This window comes from Lynx rufus, unplaced genomic scaffold, assembly GCF_022079265.1.
Source record: "Lynx rufus isolate CCGP_SWC_20201006 ecotype Redwood Valley unplaced genomic scaffold, mLynRuf1.p SCAF_28, whole genome shotgun sequence".
NCBI classification, from domain to species: Eukaryota; Metazoa; Chordata; class Mammalia; order Carnivora; family Felidae; genus Lynx; species Lynx rufus.
Window position 1 is genome coordinate 10,725,378 of NW_025814843.1, and position 18,911 is coordinate 10,744,288.

The 18,911-nt window shown below is 63.9% G+C and overlaps 2 protein-coding genes across 2 annotated transcripts; one reads left to right on the forward strand and one right to left on the reverse strand.

Moving 5' to 3' along the window:
* The first annotated feature begins 6,124 nt into the window (after nucleotides 1–6,124).
* YBX2 (Y-box binding protein 2) lies at nucleotides 6,125–11,593 on the forward strand. The gene is made up of 9 exons (XM_047089855.1): nucleotides 6,125–6,389; nucleotides 6,987–7,050; nucleotides 8,462–8,495; nucleotides 9,379–9,468; nucleotides 9,746–10,030; nucleotides 10,181–10,284; nucleotides 10,587–10,764; nucleotides 11,075–11,159; nucleotides 11,243–11,593. The coding sequence occupies exons 1-8, from the start codon at nucleotides 6,125–6,127 to the stop codon at nucleotides 11,123–11,125; spliced, it is 1,071 nt and encodes a 356-aa protein (XP_046945811.1). The 3' UTR covers nucleotides 11,126–11,159; nucleotides 11,243–11,593.
* A 1,331-nt stretch (nucleotides 11,594–12,924) lies between these two features.
* Nucleotides 12,925–17,850, reverse strand: SLC2A4 (solute carrier family 2 member 4). The gene is made up of 11 exons (XM_047089896.1): nucleotides 17,818–17,850; nucleotides 16,340–16,456; nucleotides 16,051–16,223; nucleotides 15,839–15,963; nucleotides 15,605–15,720; nucleotides 15,342–15,504; nucleotides 15,009–15,196; nucleotides 14,732–14,836; nucleotides 14,517–14,618; nucleotides 13,612–13,815; nucleotides 12,925–13,131 (listed from the first exon to the last, which is right to left on the reverse strand). The coding sequence occupies exons 1-11, from the start codon at nucleotides 17,848–17,850 to the stop codon at nucleotides 12,925–12,927; spliced, it is 1,533 nt and encodes a 510-aa protein (XP_046945852.1).
* Between the last annotated feature and the right edge of the window lie 1,061 nt (nucleotides 17,851–18,911).

The window sequence follows — 18,911 nt, forward strand, 5'->3', positions numbered from 1 at the left end:
AATATACAAATAAATCAGGCCATATGACTCACTCCCCCTTTTAAAGCCCTCAATCGCTTCCTATCACTTGTGGAATAAAATTCAGATTCCAAAGCTTTCATTTCTCAGGCTTTGCCTTTCTAGCCCTCCTCTTTGTCCATTAAACTTTTTCCTCCAATGGGCTCAAGCTTTTCTGCCTCAGGGCCTTTGCACTAGCGGCTTCAAGCGCCCGGAACCCTCTTTCCCTCATCCTTTCCTTCGGCTCTCTTCTTCCCATGCTTCAGGTCAGCGCATAGACTGTGACACCTCCCCTGGCAGTGGGGGTCTGGTGGCCCGATTCTAGATTCGCCCCCCCACATCTTACTCTCTATCACACCAGTCTGTGCCTTTCCTTCGTGGCTTGTTATCATATCTGTAATTATCGTGTGCATCCATTTCCTTATTTCATCGTGGGGCCTTCTAGAACGTGAGCTGTCTGGGGGCAGGGAACGCGCGTGTCTTGTCCACGACCGTATCCGCGGCACCTTTTATTTTTTTTATAGCGCCTGGCACACAGTAGGTGCGCCACAAACGTTTGTTTGGGAGACGTAAATGAAGAGGTACATTTGACCGTAAACCACCTGACGTTTTTAGGAGATTTGCAGAGTGGTCCGCGAGCGCTGCAGGGGCCGTTACAGCTGCTAGTGCCCTTGCCTCCCTCGCTATGAGGCCAGAGGAAGGTAGTCCGTAAGTGTCCCTGAAATTAAGGCAAGGCAGGAATCCCTGGGCTTCGGGGACAGATTTAGCGTCACGGAAGCTGCGATGTACAGAGAAGCACGTGTAGCCACGTTGCCTGCTAGAACTCTCCGTGACGACAGAAGTGTTTGTTCCGCAGCCGTGTTCCATCCCTGTCCCCGAGCCGAATGTGGATTTCGTATTTCATTTCATTTTAACTGGACTCAAATGGCCACAGGTCGCTAGTGGCTGCTGCATCGGCCCATTCAGACAATGGGAGGACCCGTCAGGAGGGAGTGAGGGGCCGGGGTGAGTAGAGACTCATTGGCAACAGGAAGAGAGAGGGCTGGATGGTGGGTCTTTAGAGCTAAGTTCACCTTGGGTCTTTGAACGTCACCCGTGAGCCTTTAATGAGAAGTCACGGCAGAATAGAGTATTTCATTCATTCGTTCATAAGTTTGCTTGGTTATTTTGTTAACCTCTCACCCCCTTCTACCCTGCCTTTCTGTAGGGAATCGTGCCGTTGTGTATCTCTTTAAAGTTTATTATAAGAGAGAGAGGGCGCAAGCAGGGGAGAAGCAGAGAGAGAGAGCACCCCAGGCAGGCTCCACGCTGTCAGTGCAGAGCCTGATGTGGGGCTCGGTCCCGCGAACCGGGAGATAATGACCTGAGCCGAAATCGAGACTGAGCCACCGAGGCGCCCCTCCCTTCTGGTTTTGACGCATTCGGACCAGATGTGACTTGTTTGTGGGGCTGTGTTTTTTTTAAGTAAGTGAGACTGCGGTCTTTCTCGTTTGGTTTCCTATTCTTTTTCCTCCAAGGGCCGTGTTGTGAGGGTCCGTCCGTGTGGTCACAGAGCACGGAGCCTGTCACGGGGTCACTTCTAAGTGCTGCGTGACACTCCGGGTGGACACCTACCACGTTTTACCCAGCACGCGCCCGGCGACGGACGCCCGGGTGGCCTCCCCGTTCCCAGGCACGTCCACGTGCACATCTGTGAAAGGAATCGCTCTGTGTCGTGTGCCCCGCGGATGAGTTGCTGGCCATAGACAATGTGCACGTGGAAGGTGCCTGAGTATCGCGAAAACCGAAATGCATTTCAGAAAGATGTTGCGGAGGGCGCCGGGGTGGCTCCGTCAGTGAAGCGTCCGCCTCTCGGCTTCCGCTCAGGTCACGCACGATCTTCCGGTTGGTGGGTTCGAGCCCCGCATCGGGCTCCGTGCGGACAGAGCAGAGCCAGCTTGGGGTTCTCGCTCTCCTCCTCTCTCTGCCCCTTCCCTGCTCGTGCTCTCTCTCAAAATAAAATAAACTTAAGGGATGCCTGGGTGGCTCGGTGGGTTAAGCGTCCGACTTCAGCTCATGTCACGCTCTCGCGGTCCCTGAGTTCGAGCCCCGCGTCGGGCTCTGGGCTGATGGCTCGGAGCCTGGAGCCTGCTTCCGATTCTGTGTCTCCCTCTCTCTCTGCCCCTCCCCCGTTCATGCTCTGTCTCAAAAATAAATAAACGTGAAAAAAAAAACCCTTAAAATAATAACAATAAAAGATGTTTCTGGCTGCCTTCATTTATCCAGTCAAGTAGTTACCGGTCACCTACTACGTGTTGGGTACAGTCTGAGGCACTGAGAATACAGCAGTGGACGAGACGGACAAGATCCCAAGCTTACAGATTACAAACAAGCAAATGTCAGGTACGAATAAACACTACGGTGGAAATCAAGCAGGGCAGCGGGGCGGCGGTGGGACAGGCTAAGCTGCTGTGAGGTCCATTGTGCAAAATGGACTGGAGAGGGCAGTTCTGAGGGCGAGGAAACCGCGTAGGGGGGAGGCCACTGAGCTGATGCGGGTGAGAGACGCCGACGGTGTGAACCAGGTGGGGGTGGTGGGGTTCACATCTCTGCGCCCCGATATGGTGGAGCCTTTTCCCCAGGCAGGGGGCCCTGGAGATTTCCCGCTGGCAGCTGGCCATCGTGGGTCTGGGGCTCAGGTGGTCCGGGCTGGGGGGTCACTGGGTTCGGGTTGTCTTTGCCTCCCTAGGGCTGGCATTAACGAGATGCCACAAGCTCGGCGCTTAAGAGGGAAGACCCCTAACGGGTCATATTCGAAGCAGTGGGGGAGGAGGGGCCTCCACGGGAGGGGTCACAGAGTCAGAAGAAGAGAAGAACTGGGGGGCTCTGGCCTCGAGGAAGGGGCGAGGGAGAGGCTGAGGAGTCCCCGAAGAAATCTGAGAGCCAAATGGTCTCCGTGGGCATCTGCCACGTGGACGGAGGCGGAGGAACGGGGGCAAGCAAGGGTCCGTCGAACAAGGTAGCGCGACCGACATCAACGCCGGTCCGGGAGAAGCAGAGCCTGCGTAACGCAGGCGGCCTCTCAAGACACTTGGTTGGGAAGGAAGAGCCTGACACGTGGAAAGTACTAGAGGGGAGGAGGAGGGTGGAAAAGTGTAGTCCCAGCGCGGTGGCAGGAGGCTGGTGACTCAGAACAAGGGTCCTGGAGTCAGGCGGCTCTGCGTCTGAACCCCCCGCTTGGCCGGTTCCAGAGCTGTGTGCTCTTGGGCTGCTGGCTTACCTCCACTCTGCCTCAGTCTCCTTATCTGAAGAGTGGGTATAACGATAATAGTAGCCACTCCCCAGGGTTGCCGTGAGGAATCAATGACCGAAGTCCCCTAGGCTGCTTAGCACAGTGTGTGGCACATAGTTAGGTGTTAAAAAAAAATCTCAACTCTTACTGCTCTCGGGTAAAAAAAAAAAAAAAAAAAAAAACCCAAAACCAAAAAAAACCAACACGACAAGGAGGAAGTTTCAAGAAGGACGTGTAAATAATATCCGATGCGGCAGATGGGACAAGGAGACAGGCAGAGGGCGGAGAAAAGGTCAAGGATCTGGCAGTCCCAGCAGAGCTTGGAAGGAGGGGAAGACGGAGGCAAAGGCCGCGGAAGAGTCGAAGGGAGAAGAGAAGGCCGCGGGGTCTGTGGCACTTTCTGGAGCAGCCGAGGAGAGAGAGAGAGAGAGAGAGCGCGAGCGAGCAGGTGTTAGAGGGGAGAGGGCGGAAGCTCTGGTTTGGGCTGCGAGGAGACGTGTGTCGCCAGGAGGATTTGGCACCGGCTCTTAAATCTTTCAAACAGTGTCTCCGTTTGACATCGCACATCTTCTCTGCAGGAGCCGCGAAGGGCCACAGTGAAGGAGACGTTGTTTTTCGCGTTTTGTTTGGTTTTAAACCCGTGAACGAGACGGGCGAGACAGCGAACTTCAAGTGGACGGGAGCAAACGGAAAGAGAGCGACAAAGGAGGACCCTTTTTGCCGGGATGCCCAGAGCCCTGGCTACCTCAAGCCCCTAAACATCTGTAAATCCCCAGAAAATCACCCGTGCAGACCCTTCAACGCAACAGGGAAATTAATTGCTTCTCTCGGTGGCGGCTAATTCCTGACCGTGGAGATAGGGAGGATGTTATTGTTGTAGGAGTAAGCGTCGTTTCCTGTCGCCAGGCGCCTGCCCCTCAGCGCCCTCACCCAGGGGTCTCCTGACATCTTTTCTTAAAAACTCTTACCGCAAACAGGGCTCATCTTTCCTAGGAGCCCCCTCTCCTGTCACGGTTTAACCAGCCCACACCTGCCCTCTCTCTGTACCTTTTGCGTGCTTCCTCTGCTGCCGGGGCCGCACTGGGAGGTCTCCTGCTCGCCTTGCCCCAGCCCTGCCCTCGTCTGCTTGCCTCGATCTCGGGGCTGGACACAGGTACACGGGTCCTTAACAGTCCGAGGGAGAGTGGTCATTTCTGCATCCTTCGCGGTCTTGCCTCTTGATTTAACTGTTCTCCCGCTTTTTTCTCTTTTTCTATCCGCGGTGCCTGCTGCGCGGGGACACAGAACTGTCGCCTCGGACCGGGCCGGAGGGGTGGGGCGGGCGGAGTAAGCCGCAGGTGGCAGGACCGCGAGGAAGGCGGCGCCGGCGCCTCCGGGAGCGGCCGGCAGAGGGCGCGCCGGGACCGGGATTGGAGCACGGCCGCCGGAGAGCCGCCGCCGAGCCTGGCGCGGACCCCGGGGCTGGAGAGGCGCGCTTGGGGTCCGCGGCGCGTAGGGGCGCGAAGGCTGGTCCACGCGCACCGTCCCGGCTAAAAATACGCGCTGCCCGGGTCCGGCAGCGGGGGCGGGGGGGGGGGGCGGCGGCCCTCGGGAGGAGCGACTCTGGAGCCGCACTACTCTGGGAGGGAGATCGCAGCTCCGGGCCGAGCACCCGGGCTCCGGGGAAACCTGGGGCAAGCTTCGCGCCGGGGCCTCAGTCTTCCCATCTGTGCAATGGGGACCATCCGATTACTCAAGAAACAAGTGAGCGTCCACGTTGTGCCAGGCAGTGCTGCAGGCGTCAGGCACGCCCGCCAGCTCCGTCCAGCGCAGCGGGGGCACAGGGCGAGATACGCTCATATTTTCAAAAACGCCCCGAGAAAAGGAAAGGGTGACGTGATGGTGAGGAGTGATAGGTCAGCCGGTACTTGAAAAGGTTGCTCTGCAAATCACGGAGGTGCGTTCTAGGTGGCGGCAAGCGCAGGTGCAGGCAAAGAAGGAAGGCGGGGGAAGCCGCGGGGAGCCGGACATCACGGCGGCGACGGTCCTTGGGGAGGCCGGGGAGGCCTGGAAAGGGCTCGGGGGAGCTCTCTCCTTTAGGGCGCTGACTGCGCGGACAACGGAGTCGTGCATTCCGCTCTCCGTGCGTCCCACCTCAAAAATAAAAGTGGGAGCAATTGCGAGCTGGGAGAGTCGTTCTTCCGCGGCGCCTGGAGGCTCGCTCGGAGGGCGGGGACCCCGGGCCGGGGCGTGCGGGGCATCCCCCGGGCCGGCAGGAGGCGGTGTGCGGGCACGTGCCGTCTCGAGGGCGCGGATGAGCGGTGCGGCGCGCAGCCGGAGCGGAGGCTGCCGGCGCCGGCCGCGCACCCGGGTCGTCAGGGGCAACCCCGAAGCTGCGCCCCCCGCCCCGCCCTGCGCGCACAGGCCAGGTGGCGGTTGGGGCGCGACCAGCCCGTTTGATTTCCCGCGGCCGGTGGAAAGGGGCGGAGGGGGAGGGGAAAGGGGCCGTCGGCCAATGGGCTGGGGCGGGGAGGTCACGTGACGGCCTCGGGGCGGGGCCCAGGTGTACTTACGAGGTGGCCAGCCCCGGGTCTCGGCCTCCCTGCGAAGCCCGGGAGGCGTGGCCGGCGTGCGGGCCGGGGCGGGGGGCTGCTCCGCTGGGATTGGCCCGGGGGCGGCAGGCGGGGCCTGCGCGCGCCGCGGCTGCGGGCTGCGATTGGCCTCGTCCCGGGGCCCGCTGCCGGCGTGCGGGCGAGGCTCGGGGCGCGAGGACCGAGCGGGGCGACGGGTTTGCGAGCCGGGGGAGGGGCCGGGGCGGTGGCGGCGGCGGAGGAGGCGGTGGCGGCGGCGGCGGGGGCCGGTACTGGACCCGGCGGGATGAGCGAGGCGGAGGCGGCAGCGGTGGCGACCGCGGCGACGGTGCCCGCGACGGCGGCAGGGGTGGTAGCGGTGGTGGTACCGGTGCCCGCGGGGGAGCCACAGAAAGCAGGCGGCGGGGCAGGCGGCGGGGTCGGAGCCGTCTCGGGCCCCGCCGCCGGGACCCCCTCGGCGCAGGGTCCCCGCACCCCGGGCAACCCGGCGACGGCAGCCTCGGGGACCCCCGCGACCCCGGCCCGGAGTCAGGCGGACAAGCCGGTGCTGGGTGAGGGGGGGGCGCGTGCCAGAGCGGCTCTGAGGGTGTCGACGGGCTGGGGGAGGAGTGTCGTGGAGCCCACAGAACCCAGAAAGCCGAAGGCGGGCCTGGCCCCGGAGGCTCGAAGGACCAGCTGGGCTGGGGGCAGCTGACCCGAGCGTGTGCCCCTGGTGGGAAGTCCTGCCGCGCCTCCCCGGCAGCAAGGGCGCGGTGGGCGGGTCCAGCTAGGGTCCGGGGCACGTCCCCGCGGCGGGAGACTTGGCCTGGTTGACTCAGCCCGGGCAGCAGGTGCGCTAGGAACCCCTAGGGCAGGACTCGGTGGGCCTGGTGAGTACCTAGTTCTAGGTGAAGGACCCGGATTTGTAGCTCACGAGGAACAGGAGGTAGGGATGGAAAGGTCACGAAGGCCTGAGCCCTGCTGTACGGGCGCTTCAATTTGGGGGAACCGGGTCAGGATTGCCTTGAAGCCACTGGGCGAAACTGGTGGCTTCAAGTGGCGCTTCATAGGTCATGGGGAGGTAGGTTGGATCTGGAGTGCCTCCAAACTGAGTCCAACTCTCTCTCTTCCCCCCATCTTCTTGTCCCCACTGCGCTTCTGCCTGGCAGCGATCCAGGTCCTGGGCACCGTCAAGTGGTTCAACGTCCGGAACGGTTACGGATTCATCAACAGGTATCTGAGAACCCCAGGTGTGTGTGGGGGGGGGTGGGGGGACGGGTGTTTTCCAGACTGGCCTGTGGGGCTGGACACCTTCCCAGCCCCATCTCTACCCCTGCCGAGGCACGTGGTTGCAGTGTCCAGCTGACGCTGGTTGAAAGTCTTTAACCACAGCACAAACGTGGGCGGGATGGAGCCGCCTGGGAATCTTCAAGGGCAGCAGAGAGTTAATGATCTAGGAACTTGGCTAACCTGGCTCCGGGCCTCCCGCTGCTCCTCTGTCTCACCTTGTGCTTTGGTTTGCTTCACCTCTGGGGCCGAATGTACCTGCTGTCTGCGCCGCCTCGGGGCTCGGGGCTGGAGTCCTCACTCGTTTCCCGTGCAGGGCGGCTCCCAGCACGGTCCCCTGACTCACCGCCCTTAGAAAGGGCTGCTGGCTCATTTGAATCCCCCACCTGACGGCCCGGGCCCGGGGCCGGAGGCCGGTGCCGGCTGGGGGCTGGGGCCGAGGCAGGAAGCCAGCCCCCGCAGACAGAGGCGGCCGCTGCTGCTTCTCTTCGGTTGGGCTGCTGGGAGCGACTGTGGTGGCTGATTGTGAGCAGAGCCAGGTCTCCCCCAGCGGGCCCTTCCCCAGCCCGGGCACCCTGCCCAGCCCAGCCCTCCTGGGAGGCCCCAGTTCCCTCTTAGCAGGCTGACCTTTGTACAGATCCAAGTGCTTTAAAGCTAGAACATTTGATCTAGGGAAGGATCCCTCCCTAATTCTGGAAACTGAGGACTCCCGGGAGGTTCTGAAGGAAAACCTTTGCGTTCTCCCCTCCCCGCCGTGGGATGCTAGGCTAAACTGGGGTACCGGGCGAGCAGGCAGAGAGAAGGATCGAGTATGATCTTGTTTCTCACCCTCGGTCCCTGGGTGTGTTGAGTGGGGGCCTGACCCTGGGGTTCCCCTCCGGGCTGAGGGCGAGAATAAAGTCTTGGGGATGTTCAGAGCAGGCTCTTGACAAGTTGTCCCCTTCTCAGACATATTCTGCTCCTCCGCCCACACCCCACCTTCCTCCTTGACTGTAGGAGGGAAGACACGGGGATTTTCCAGCCGGGATGGGGGTTGGAACAGGGGGGGTGCTGGCCGGGGACACTTACACCCAGTCCTGCCAGGTCCTACGGTGCCCCTGGGGTGGAGGGTTGCGTCCTCGGCAGGTAAGAGCTGGCCCAGCTGCTTCAAGGTGACTTTGCACCCCCTCCCCCCCCCCCCCGCCCTTACAAAGCCCAGGCTTTTCAGGGAGGTTTTTGGAGCTTCCAGCTCCTGTCCCCCCATGGGCCCTGTGTACCCCCAAGAAGCCAGGGGATGCTGGCCTGCTGCTTTGAGGAACAGAAAGCTGGGGAGGCCTCACCAAGGTCACCCCCCCCAACAACCCCTCCTGTCCCGCAGGAATGACACCAAGGAGGATGTCTTTGTTCACCAGGTAAGTGCTGGGGCGTCTTTGGGTGGGGGGAGAACCCACCCTCTCCTGGAAGGCCCGTCTCATAATCCTTAGCCGCACACAGCGTTTCTCCTGCCTTCCCCTCGCACAGCGTGCCCCGCAGGAAATGGTCCCCCTCCACCCGCCTCAGGTGCCTGTGTTAACCACCATGGGCCCCGCTTGTGTCAGGGTGTCTTTGTGAGAAGCAACTTGTTGCCCTCTGGTCACGGCGTGCTCACTACCTACATCGGGACGCGTTGACACAAGAAGGAATCCTAGGCAGTGTTCAGAGGCAAAGGACACAGGCTAGCGATACTTGGGTGCGAAAGGACACAGGCTAGCGATACTTGGGTGCGCTGGTTCTCAAAGTGCGGCCCGCGGCAGCAGCATCACCTGGCGGCCAGATTCTCGGGCCCCGCCCCAGACGTGCCGAATCGGTCAGGCTCGGGGGAGGAGCCCGCCCACCTGTTGGACCGAGCTCTCCAGGTGACGCTGATGCGGCCCCAGTTTGAGAACCGCTGCCGTGGCGGCCGGAGCTCCCGGGTAAGAGGCGCGGCGCGTTTTACCCACTTTGCCACTTCGGACGCCTCCGCTCTGTGTTCTGCCTTGAGTTCTAGTCTCTGGCCTCCCTTTCGGAAACCCCTGCGGGGCGAAGGGAGGAGGGAGCGCGCCCTGGGGCGGTGCTGAGGGCACAGGCCGCCGGGAGGCCCTCGTTGGCGGCTTCTCCCCCGCTAAGCTGGGCCTGCCTCCGCGCTCACCCTGCGGCCCGGCCACGAGGAAGGAAGGTGCTGAAGACCGAGAAATGGGGTGGCGGACCCGGCGGGGGTGGGGGGAGGGAGGCCGCGGGCCCGCTGCCCTCACCTTCCCGTGGCCTTTCCCCTCCCAGACGGCCATTAAAAGAAACAACCCCAGGAAGTTCCTGCGCAGCGTGGGCGACGGGGAGACGGTGGAGTTCGATGTCGTGGAGGGAGAGAAGGTTCGGGCGGCGGCGGCGGCGGGGGACGGGGCCCGTTAGCCCGGGGCCTCCAGACCGCATCCCTGCCCCGCACCCGGTGACCTCCGGGCTTCTCCGTCCTGCACCCAGCACTTGCCGGCGTCTGTCGTCCGGCCCCCACCCCCCGAGGGTCCGGGAGCCGCCCTTTCCTTCCCCGGGGGAGGCAGGAGCCGGAGGGAAGCGGGACGCGGGGAGGGAGGTTCGGGACCGCGTGTGGCTGGGCCAGGGTCTCACGGCGCGCTCCCCGCCCCCTCCCCAGGGCGCCGAAGCTGCGAACGTAACTGGGCCGGGGGGCGCGCCAGTCAAGGGCAGCCGCTACGCCCCCAACCGACGCCGGTTCCGCCGCTTCATCCCCCGGCCGCGCCCGGCCGCCCCGCCGCCCACGGTGGCCGAGGCCCCGTCGGGCGGGACGGAGCCAGGCAGCGAAGGGGAGCGCGCCGAGGACTCCGGGCAGAGGCCCAGGCGGCGGCGCCCGCCCCCCTTCTTCTACCGACGGCGCTTTGTGAGAGGCCCTCGGCCCCCCAACCAGCAGCAGCCTATAGAGGTGAGGGGGCCTGGGGACGTGGAAGCCGCTACCACCCCGGGAAGGGCGCCCGCGAGAACAGAGACCCCCGGAGGGCTGGGAAGGGCCGCCGACGCCCGGCGCCGGGCGCCCTCGTTCCCCAGGCTCCCCCAGGCCTTCGTGTGTTCCTAGGGCACCGATGGGGTGGAGCCCAAAGAGACCGCCCCATTGGAGGGGGACCAACAGCAGGGAGACGAGCGGGTCCCCCCACCCAGATTCCGGCCTAGGTACCGAAGGTGAGGGTCCCTCTCTGGGGCTGTCTTCCCTCTGCTGTCCGGCATTGGGCCCTCCCGGGAAGGGGGAAGAGCCAAGTTCTAGGAGAATCGGGAGCTGGCGGTGAGGGGCTGGCAGCTCCGTGATGGCTGATAAGGGGCCCGGTGGGGGAGGGCGTTGGAAGCCTGGCTCCTGGGGCGGGGGCGCCGGATGGGGAGGCACCACGGTCCCCCTCTGCTGGGGGAGCCCCGGGAGGGAGGGAGGGAGGGAGGTGGGGCACACTGGGTCCCTGCTCCCCCCACGACCCCCCTGCTCCTCTCCCCAGGCCTTTCCGCCCCAGGCCACCCCAGCAGCCTACCACAGAAGGTGGGGATGGTGAGACCAAGCCCAGCCAGGGCCCCGCGGACGGGTCCCGGCCCGAGCCCCAGCGCCCACGAAACCGGCCCTACTTCCAGCGGCGGCGGCAGCAGCCGCCCGGACCCAGGCAGCTCCCAGCCCCGGAGGTGAGCACCTGGGCGGCTTGGGGGGTGGGGGGCGGCAGGTAAGAGGAGAGGCTGGGGCCCACTCGCCCTCTTTCCCTTCCCCCTCACCCAGCCCCGCCCCGCCCCCCACCTGAACCAGAGGGCCCAGACTGCAAGCCCCCCCCATCCTCCAGGCCGCCCCCCCCCCCCATCCCAAGCCCCTGCAGACCCCTCTCTTGCGCTGCTTGGAGCCACTGCGGCCGCTGGTGGGTGTGAGCTGGGAGGAGCGGAAAGAAAAAGGGTGCGTGCGAGAAGGCTGGGGTCGGGGGCTGACCGCCCCTGTTCTCTCTAGACCTCAGCCCCCATCAACAGTGGGGAGCCCCCCACCACCATACTGGAGTGACCCCAACTCGAAGGACACGTAGAGCTATCATCTGGTGAGCGGCGGCCCCGGCGCCGGGCGGTGGGGCGCTGTGCCTGAGGAGTCCCCGCTCACGATTTATCCGTTTCTCTCTCCCAGGTTATCTGCCAGTTTTTCCAACTGCTCTGTACCCCCCCCAGCACCCCCTCCCCCCAGTTCCTGACATCGAAACAGCGGCTTTCCCCTTTTCCTTGAGACTCAGGAGGGCCCAAACAACCGCCTTTTGCTTTCTCTCCCTCCCACCGTGGGTGGAGGGAAGGGACCCAGCCTTCTTGTTCAGAGGCCCCACCGCCCTCCCCTGAATCAGGCTGAGAAGGAACCAGCCGGCCCTTCCCTCCTCCTGGTTGTTTTCTTTCCCTCCCAGTTTATTTTTCGTCTCCCTTGCAGCCCGTCCCTCTGAAGCCATTTTATGAACCGTCATGTACCACCTGAGCCTCCAGTAAAAACGAAAACAGGCTTTTCTGTGGTCTTGTCTCTGCCTCTTTTCTGTGGAGAATCGCTGCTAAGGCCCCGTGGAAGGGGAGGCGGGGCCGGGCCTTGAGCCCTCCTCCTGGCGTCTCTGGCCCGTGGGAGTCCCTTTCCCATCTGTAACCTGGGGCCGGTGTCTCTCCTGCAGGATGAACGGTCTGGAAAGTCCTGAGAGCGGCTGTGGCGCTTTGGGCTCCAACTTACTGCTCATTCGCCGTCGATAAGAGCAATGACTGGGGGCGCCCAGCAGGCTCGGTGTAGAGCGTGTGACTCTTGATCTCAGGGCCATGGGTTCAGTCCCCATGTCGGGTGTGTGTTTTGTGTTTTTTAAAACCATGACTAGAAACAAGTGGGGGCGGAGTGACGGCCTATGGAGGATTCTTTGGCCTTGAGCTAAGGCAGGGTGAGCGAGACGGCGGGGGGAAGGGGAGCTGTGCTCGCTGTCCAGCCGGTCCTCGGGCACCCCCACGACAGGACGCGCGTCTTGTACGGCGACTTTATGTCTGCGTCTCCTATATACACGTCGTACAACAGACCTTTGGTTCCTTCTCCCTGCCCCTTTTCCAAACATATACAAAAATATCGAAAGGCTCCTCCCACCCCGTTTACAGGCCGCCTTTCAAATTCCTCTTTCCCTTAGTTGGTCAAAAGCTTGTGGGTACAACACCCTTCGGGACGGGAGAGGAGACCAGAGCAGGGCCCCCTCTCCCCGCGCGTTGGCCCGTGCTCCCCTCTTGCCCCAGAAGGTTGGGCCCAGAGGGCTGAGCCTGCCAGGAGAGGGGAGCGTAGGCCCTGGGAGGGGGCGTCCTCTGGGAGGGGTCGAAACCGGACCCGCTTGGCCCGGAGTCTATGAGGCAAGAACTCAGAGCAAAGTGTCAGAGGAGGAGGGCGAGTCCGAGGTGGCAGGGGACGCGGCTCCGGTCCTCTCTGCTTCAGTCTGCCCACTAAACGGTCCCCGGGCCTCCCCTCCCTGCAGCCCCCCTTCTCTAGCAAGGGAGCCACGTCTTCTGGAGCGGAGGGTGGGGGGTGGGTGGGGCGGGCCACGGAGGAAGGAGGGGGCGAGGCGGGAGAAGGCCCACCCTGACGGCCACAGCCTAATCACACCACATCAATAATCCACGAGTCACACGAGGGGAATGAGGCGTTGCCAAGACCGCCCTTCCCTCCAGCTTCCCGCCCCCCCCCCAGGCTGCAGGGGCTCCTCGGCCCTGGAAGTAACAGGGAAGAGAGGGTTAAAGTGCACAGGTGAGGAGGGGGTCTGGGTGGGGGTGGGGGTGGGCGAGAGCACGGCCCTCCCGCCCCTGCCAGGCCCCTCAGTCATTCTCATCGTCCGGCCCCAAGTACTCCAGTTCCGTGCTGGGCTTCACCTCCTGCTCTAAGAGGGAGGGCGTCCGGCGGAAGTCGGCAGAGATCTGGTCAAATGTCCGGCCTCGGGTCTCAGGCACTCTTAGGAAGGTGAAGGTGAAAAAGCAGAGCAGAAGGACCGCGAACAGAAGGAAGACGTATGGACCCATCGCCTCCTGGACAGGCGGAGGGAGAGGTGTTGACGGAGGGGAGGGCGGGGCGGGGGGTGGGGGGGTGCTACACACACAGCAGGTGGTTCCTTCCTGGGGCAGGGGGAACAACCAGGAGTGAGAATGGAGGGAGGAAAGGATTCTCCGCTCCCGGCCTCTCTCGGAATCTTTCGCCGTCTTTACCATGGTGAGGGCCAGAGCGTTTCCGCTCAGCTTGGATCCCCAGCCACCTGCAGTGTGGACGTGAAGCTGGGCGCGTTACTCTGCAGTTACACCACAGCTCGGAGGCCCTTCTGTCGTTACCCCTTCAGCTCCCTTGTCTCCTTCGACTCTAGTGGAGCAGGTGGTCTTCAGGGCCCACGTGGTCCACCAGAGCGACCCTGGGGTCGGGGATGGGGGTGGGGCTGGAGGAAGCAAGGGGGCTGGCGGGGACCCGCCCCACCCTGGCCTACCGGGTAGGAGGTGGGACGGGGGCAGGGCACCTACCGCTATGTACTGGAAACCCATGCCGATGATGAAGTTGCACGTCCAGTTGGAGAAACCAGCCACGGCCATGGCCGCCGGGCGGGGGCCCTGGCTGAACAGCTCAGCCACGATGAACCAGGGGATGGGCCCAGGGCCAATCTCAAAGAATGCCACGAAGCCAAAGATGGCCACGATGGAGACGTAGCTCATGGCTGGAACCCGCTCCTGGGGGACGGGCAAGGAGAGGAAGGAATTCAGGTCCCGTCTTTCTGGATCTCTCAGTGCAGAGAACTGACATCTACCCCTCCCAGCAGCTCACGGAAGAGCCTGCCGCCCTAAGTTAGAACAGGTCTTGGAGCGTTTCTGACCACTGACATCCAGCTGGCTGCCCAACTGCTACTCCATTCAGGGCAGAGAGAATGTTCTACGTTCTCAGCTATCAAGGTGCTCGCTTCTCCGGGCGCCGGGGTGGCTCGGTCCGTTAAGCGTCTGACTCTTGATTTCGACCCAGGTCGTGATCTCATGGTTCTGTGGGGTCGAGCCCCGCGTTGGGCTCTGCACGGACAGCGTGGAACCTGCTGGGGATTCTCTCTCTCCCTCTCGCTCTGCCCTTCCCCTGCTTGCGCTCTCTCTCCCTCTCTCTCTCAAAAAAAAAAAAAAAAAAAAAAAAAGAAAAGAAAAGAAAAGCTAGTTGGTTCTCTCTTGGTTCTCAAACTGGGTCCTTAGGAATTGTTGTTCCTAAAACTAGACAGTGGCTCTCCTCCCTGGCTGCCAGGGTTCTGTCCGAGCTTCCTCCCAGAGCAGGAAGAGGTGCAGGAACACAGGGGAACGCGGACCATGGTCCTGGCCCGAGGCTGGCCCCAGAGCTCCTCGGGGCGGTGCCCTGGGGCTGGGCCGCTGGCTCCCTCCCCCTCCCCAGGCCTCACCAGCAGCAGCAAAGCTATGGTCATCAAGATGGCACAGCCACACATCCCCGCCAGGCCCAGGAGGTGGAGGGTCCGACGCCCCGCGCGCTCTACCAAGAACACCTGCGAGGAAGAGTCACGGCTTGGCAGGGGGCCTCCGGGCACAGGAGGGGGAGGGACTGGGCGGGTGGGGGCTAGCGGGGGACACGAAGGCGATGGTGGGCGCCCACAGTTACCGAGACCAAGGTGAAGACCGTGTTGACCACGCCGGCCCCTATGGTGGCGTAGGCTGGCCGTCCTACCCCTGCTGTCTCGAAGATGCTGGTTGAATAGTAGAACACCTAGGAGCGGCGGAGAAGAGAAGGGGACGGCAGGGGTGACCCTCTCCCCCCTGGTGGCCACGCCAAGCCCGACCGACCCGAGTTTGAACGCAGGGAGCCTGCGCCCTTCTTCTCCCCTCCTCTTGGGCCGGGCCCCGACCCCTGCCCTTCCCGGAGGCTGCGGCTCGCGTACAGCGTTGATGCCCGAGAGCTGCTGACTCAGCTGCAGCACGACAGCGATGGCCAGGGGCTGCCGGTGGGTGCGGCTGCCCAGGAGCTGGAGCAGGGACAGCGGCCGCTCGCGCTCCAGCTTCCGCTTCTCCTCCTTCAGCTCAGCCAGCGCTCCAGACACGTCGGCCCAGCCCGTGAGGCGCTTCAGGCCTGGGGGCGAGGAGGGTGGGGCCTGAGAGGGCGGGCGGGCGCGGAGGGGGTCTGGGAGGGCGGGGAGGGGGCCAGGGAGGGCAGGGAGGGGGACCTGGGGGGGGGGCCTGGGAGGGCGGCCGAGCAAGGTGGGGCACAGGCTCACTCTTTCTGGCCGGCCCCTCCAGGTTCCGGCTGATGTAGAGGTAGCGGGGGCTTTCCGGGCACAGGGGCAGCAGGACCAGCTGCAGGAGGGCAGGCAGCACCGTGATGCCCAGCAGTAGTGGCCACAGGGTGGCCGTGCCCAGCATGGACTCCAAGCCCAGCACCTGAGGAACGAGGGTGGGAAACGGGACAGGCCATTCAGCCCGGAGCCCCGCCCAGCCCCCCGCCCCCCGCCTAGCCACTCATAAGGCCTGGCCCGGTCACCTGGGCGATCAGAATGCCAATGACGATGGCCAGTTGGTTGAGCGTCCCCAAGGCGCCCCGCAAGTGAGTGGGGGCGATCTCCCCCACGTACATGGGCACCAGCCCCGACGTGAGCCCTGGGCAGAGGGAAGAAGACAGGGCTGAGGGCAGCTGGCCACTGCCCCCTGCAGGTTCAGCGATGGTGAACGGACAAGATAGCAGGGCACCGGGCAGGGCCGTGGCGCCCGTCGGTACCTGAGTAGGCGCCAATGAGGAACCGTCCGAGAATGAGCATCTCGTAGGACGCAGCAGCGTTGGCCAGGCCCATGAGGGTGCCCCCCAGCACCGCCAGGATGTTGTTGACCAGCATGGCCCTCTTCCTGACGGGCAAAGAGTGGGGCTGGAAGTTAGGGTGCCATGCTGTGACCGCTGGTCCTGTCCCTCACCCCTGCCCTCCAGGCCCATACCTTCCCAGCCACTGAGAGACGACACCAATGAGGAAAGAGGAGATCATGCCGCCCACAGAAAAGATGGCCACGGACAGAGCCCAGAGGGTGGTGAGGGTGCCTGGCGGGATGGAGCTGGGTCCCTCCGGCCCCTGCCTCCCCAGCCACGTCTCATTGTAGCTCTGTTCAATCACCTGGGGGGACAGCGTAAGAGTGACCGCCTGCAGAGGCGTCTCCCTCTGCTGTCCCTTGCTGTCCCCTGCCCTCCTTGTTTAGACAGTCCACACCCTGCCAGCCACAGACCCCTCACCTTCTGCGGGGCATTGATGACCCCAATGTTATAGCCAAACTGGAGGGAGCCAAGCACAGCAGAGAACACGGCGAGGACCAGGGTCCCAGTTACTCGCTGCCGTGGGGGCTCCCCGTCCTGGGTAGGCAGAAGAAGAGACGAGGCATGTCACACAGAATCATGCTTCCTTTCTTTCCTCCAGGGGCCCGGGCCCAGCCGGAGCTTTAAGATGCTGGGTTCTATCCAACATGTTGGGTGAGGGAGACTGGGCCATATTAGGAATAGAGCAAAGATCTCAGTGTAAACAGTAGTAGGAAGAACCCAACAGTGATTAGCCATGAAAAAACAACAAAAAAACACCAAAACTGGGTCTTTGGGTCCAGCAAGCTGAGAAATGTTTGAGGACCTCGGGCCTCACCATTCCTCTGTGACCTTGGGACAGGCTTGGCCGTAAGACTTGAGTTGGAATTTGGGTGACCTTGGGTGAGTCCCTTCCCCACTCTGAGCCTAGGTTTCCACTGGGTTGTGGGGGGGGGGGCGGGTAGGGGTGATGTTGCCTGCTTTGCCTACCTGTCAGTAAAAGTCAGAAAGTCAAAGTCAAGTGTTAACAGTATTCCGGACACTGCTGGGTTGATAAAGCGAAGCGGGCCTTATCATCCGCCTCTGCCCTCTTTCCTCTCCCCCTCTGGGGGCTCCCCCAGCGGGCTCCCGGAGGCGCCCAACGGGCTCAACAAAAGACAATTCCAAAAAGGACATCGCGGTCATTCCTCCCCGCATATGGCCCTTGGGGTGGCCTTCTCTGTCCCCGCCCCGGCCTCCCTTCCCCCTCCAGGCTCCGGCGAAGGGCGGGGGGCCGTGCCCGGCTTCTGCCTGGGGGAGCCAGGCCCAGGGGATGGGGGCGGGAAGGTGGTGTGAGGGGCGGTGGCGGTGGTGGCCGCTCGCTGGCGGTACGGACTGTCTCCAAGCGGAAACCTGAGCTGGGGGAGGGGGGGGTGCTGACACTCCCCTCAGCCCCTCCACCAACCGTGGGGCTGAGGGAAAGTTCAGCGTCCTGGAGGACGGCCAGGGGTGGGGGTGGGGGCCCACGGAGAGCCTCCGGTCCTCGAAAAACTTCCCGAGAGAGCCGGGACAGACGGACAGCTCCAGGAGGGCACGGCTCGCCTGGATCTGCTTTCTCAAGCTGGATCGAGGGCAGGGTGTCCCCGATCCCGGCGCAGCGCGCCTCGTACTGGAGAAGGGAGCGAACCCTGGACTCGGGAAATCCAGTGGTGGCCCGTGTCCCCGAACTGTCCCCGAGACCCACTCAGCCTCTTGGAAGGACTGGAATCCGACAGTCACGGGTTGCCCCGCAGGGGTATAAATAGCCAGGCCCCCACCCCCACCTCCACCCTCCCCCCTGCGCCTGCGCAGGGACCGCCCCCTAGCTGACCCCAAAGGCGACCCCAGCCCGAGAAAGAGGGCCCTGTGCCCCCGTCCCGCCCCCTCATGCTGAACCCTACTTCGGAGCCGATCTGTTGGAAACCCGACGGCATCTTGTCTCAAGAACCCGAGGCGCAGGAGCAGCAGTTAACGGGGAGGCGACTGGGGGTCGGCGGTCCCGGCCTGGCGGGCCGAGGGCGCGGGGCGACGGGCGTCCCGGAGCGACCGCGCGGAGGGCGAGCCTGGCGGGACCCACTGCCGCGAGCCAAGGATGCGGAGAGCGGCAGGGCTCCCCGGGATCTGGCGCAGCGGGGCTGGGGGGAGAGACCCGAAGAGCCCCCGCAGCCCCCACGGGCCACGCCCTTCGCAGCACCCATTGGCCAGGAGCCCGCACACCCCAGAAGGCCACGCCCCTCCCTAAGCCTCGTGCTCAGAATTTGGCACCGGGGAGCGGGTGGGGCCGGCGAGACCACGCCTCCCCGACGTGCCCGACGGGACACGCCCCGCGGGTTCCCGCCCGCCTCCCGCGGGCAAGTTTGGAGACCCGGTCCCAGGACACAGCGGCCCCGCCCCGCCGCGTGCGGAGACTCCGCCCCGCAGCCGGGGTTGGGGCCGAAGAGGCGACTTGGGTGCCCTGCGCCGCGGGTTGGGACCGCGGGGTCCGGGAGGAGGGGATGCGGCAGGTAGGCTGGGCCGGGAGACAAGTCTGGCGGCCCGACGCAGCGCGCGCGAGGTGGCGCGCGGGGTGGCTGGGGAGCAATGGCCTGGAGTAACCCCCCCGCGGCTATTTTTAGCTCCCACGTTGGGAGATGCCAAATGTCAGGTCCCGGGTGTCCCGGCCTGTCCCGGGCGGGGGAGGGCAGGGAGATGGAGCCTTAAAGGGTCCGAGGCGCGCTTCCCACGCGGGGACGGCCCGGGTGGGAGGAGGGGGACAGGAAATTCCGCTCCTAGAGGGTGGCGTGTGTGGGCCTGGAGGTCCTCCTTCCGTGCACCCCTGCACCTATCTGGCCCTCCCCCTACACCCGTTCCGCACACTGGCTCCTGGAGGCGGCCTGAGGGACAGCTGTTCACACCAGTCACGCCACCAGCCTGAGGTTCCCGAGCCGCCACCAGTGTGCCGGCCGCGTGGACGACTTGGACACGCTCTCCAGAGGCCGCTCCGGGTCTGAACCCC

Excerpts from the sequence above, each read along its gene's own strand:
- SLC2A4 (XM_047089896.1), bottom strand. The coding sequence starts at position 17,850 with ATGCCGTCGGGTTTCCAACAGATCGGCTCCGAA. Across the intron at positions 15,505-15,604 it reads TTGGCATTCTGATCGCCCAG|GTGCTGGGCTTGGAGTCCAT; the intron begins GTGACCGGGCCA and ends CTCGTTCCTCAG. Across the intron at positions 15,197-15,341 it reads GGAGGGGCCGGCCAGAAAGA|GCCTGAAGCGCCTCACGGGC; the intron begins GTGAGCCTGTGC and ends CCTCGCCCCCAG.
- YBX2 (XM_047089855.1), top strand. The coding sequence starts at position 6,125 with ATGAGCGAGGCGGAGGCGGCAGCGGTGGCGACCGCGGCGACGGTGCCC. Across the intron at positions 10,031-10,180 it reads ACCAGCAGCAGCCTATAGAG|GGCACCGATGGGGTGGAGCC; the intron begins GTGAGGGGGCCT and ends GTGTGTTCCTAG. Across the intron at positions 10,765-11,074 it reads GGCAGCTCCCAGCCCCGGAG|ACCTCAGCCCCCATCAACAG; the intron begins GTGAGCACCTGG and ends TGTTCTCTCTAG.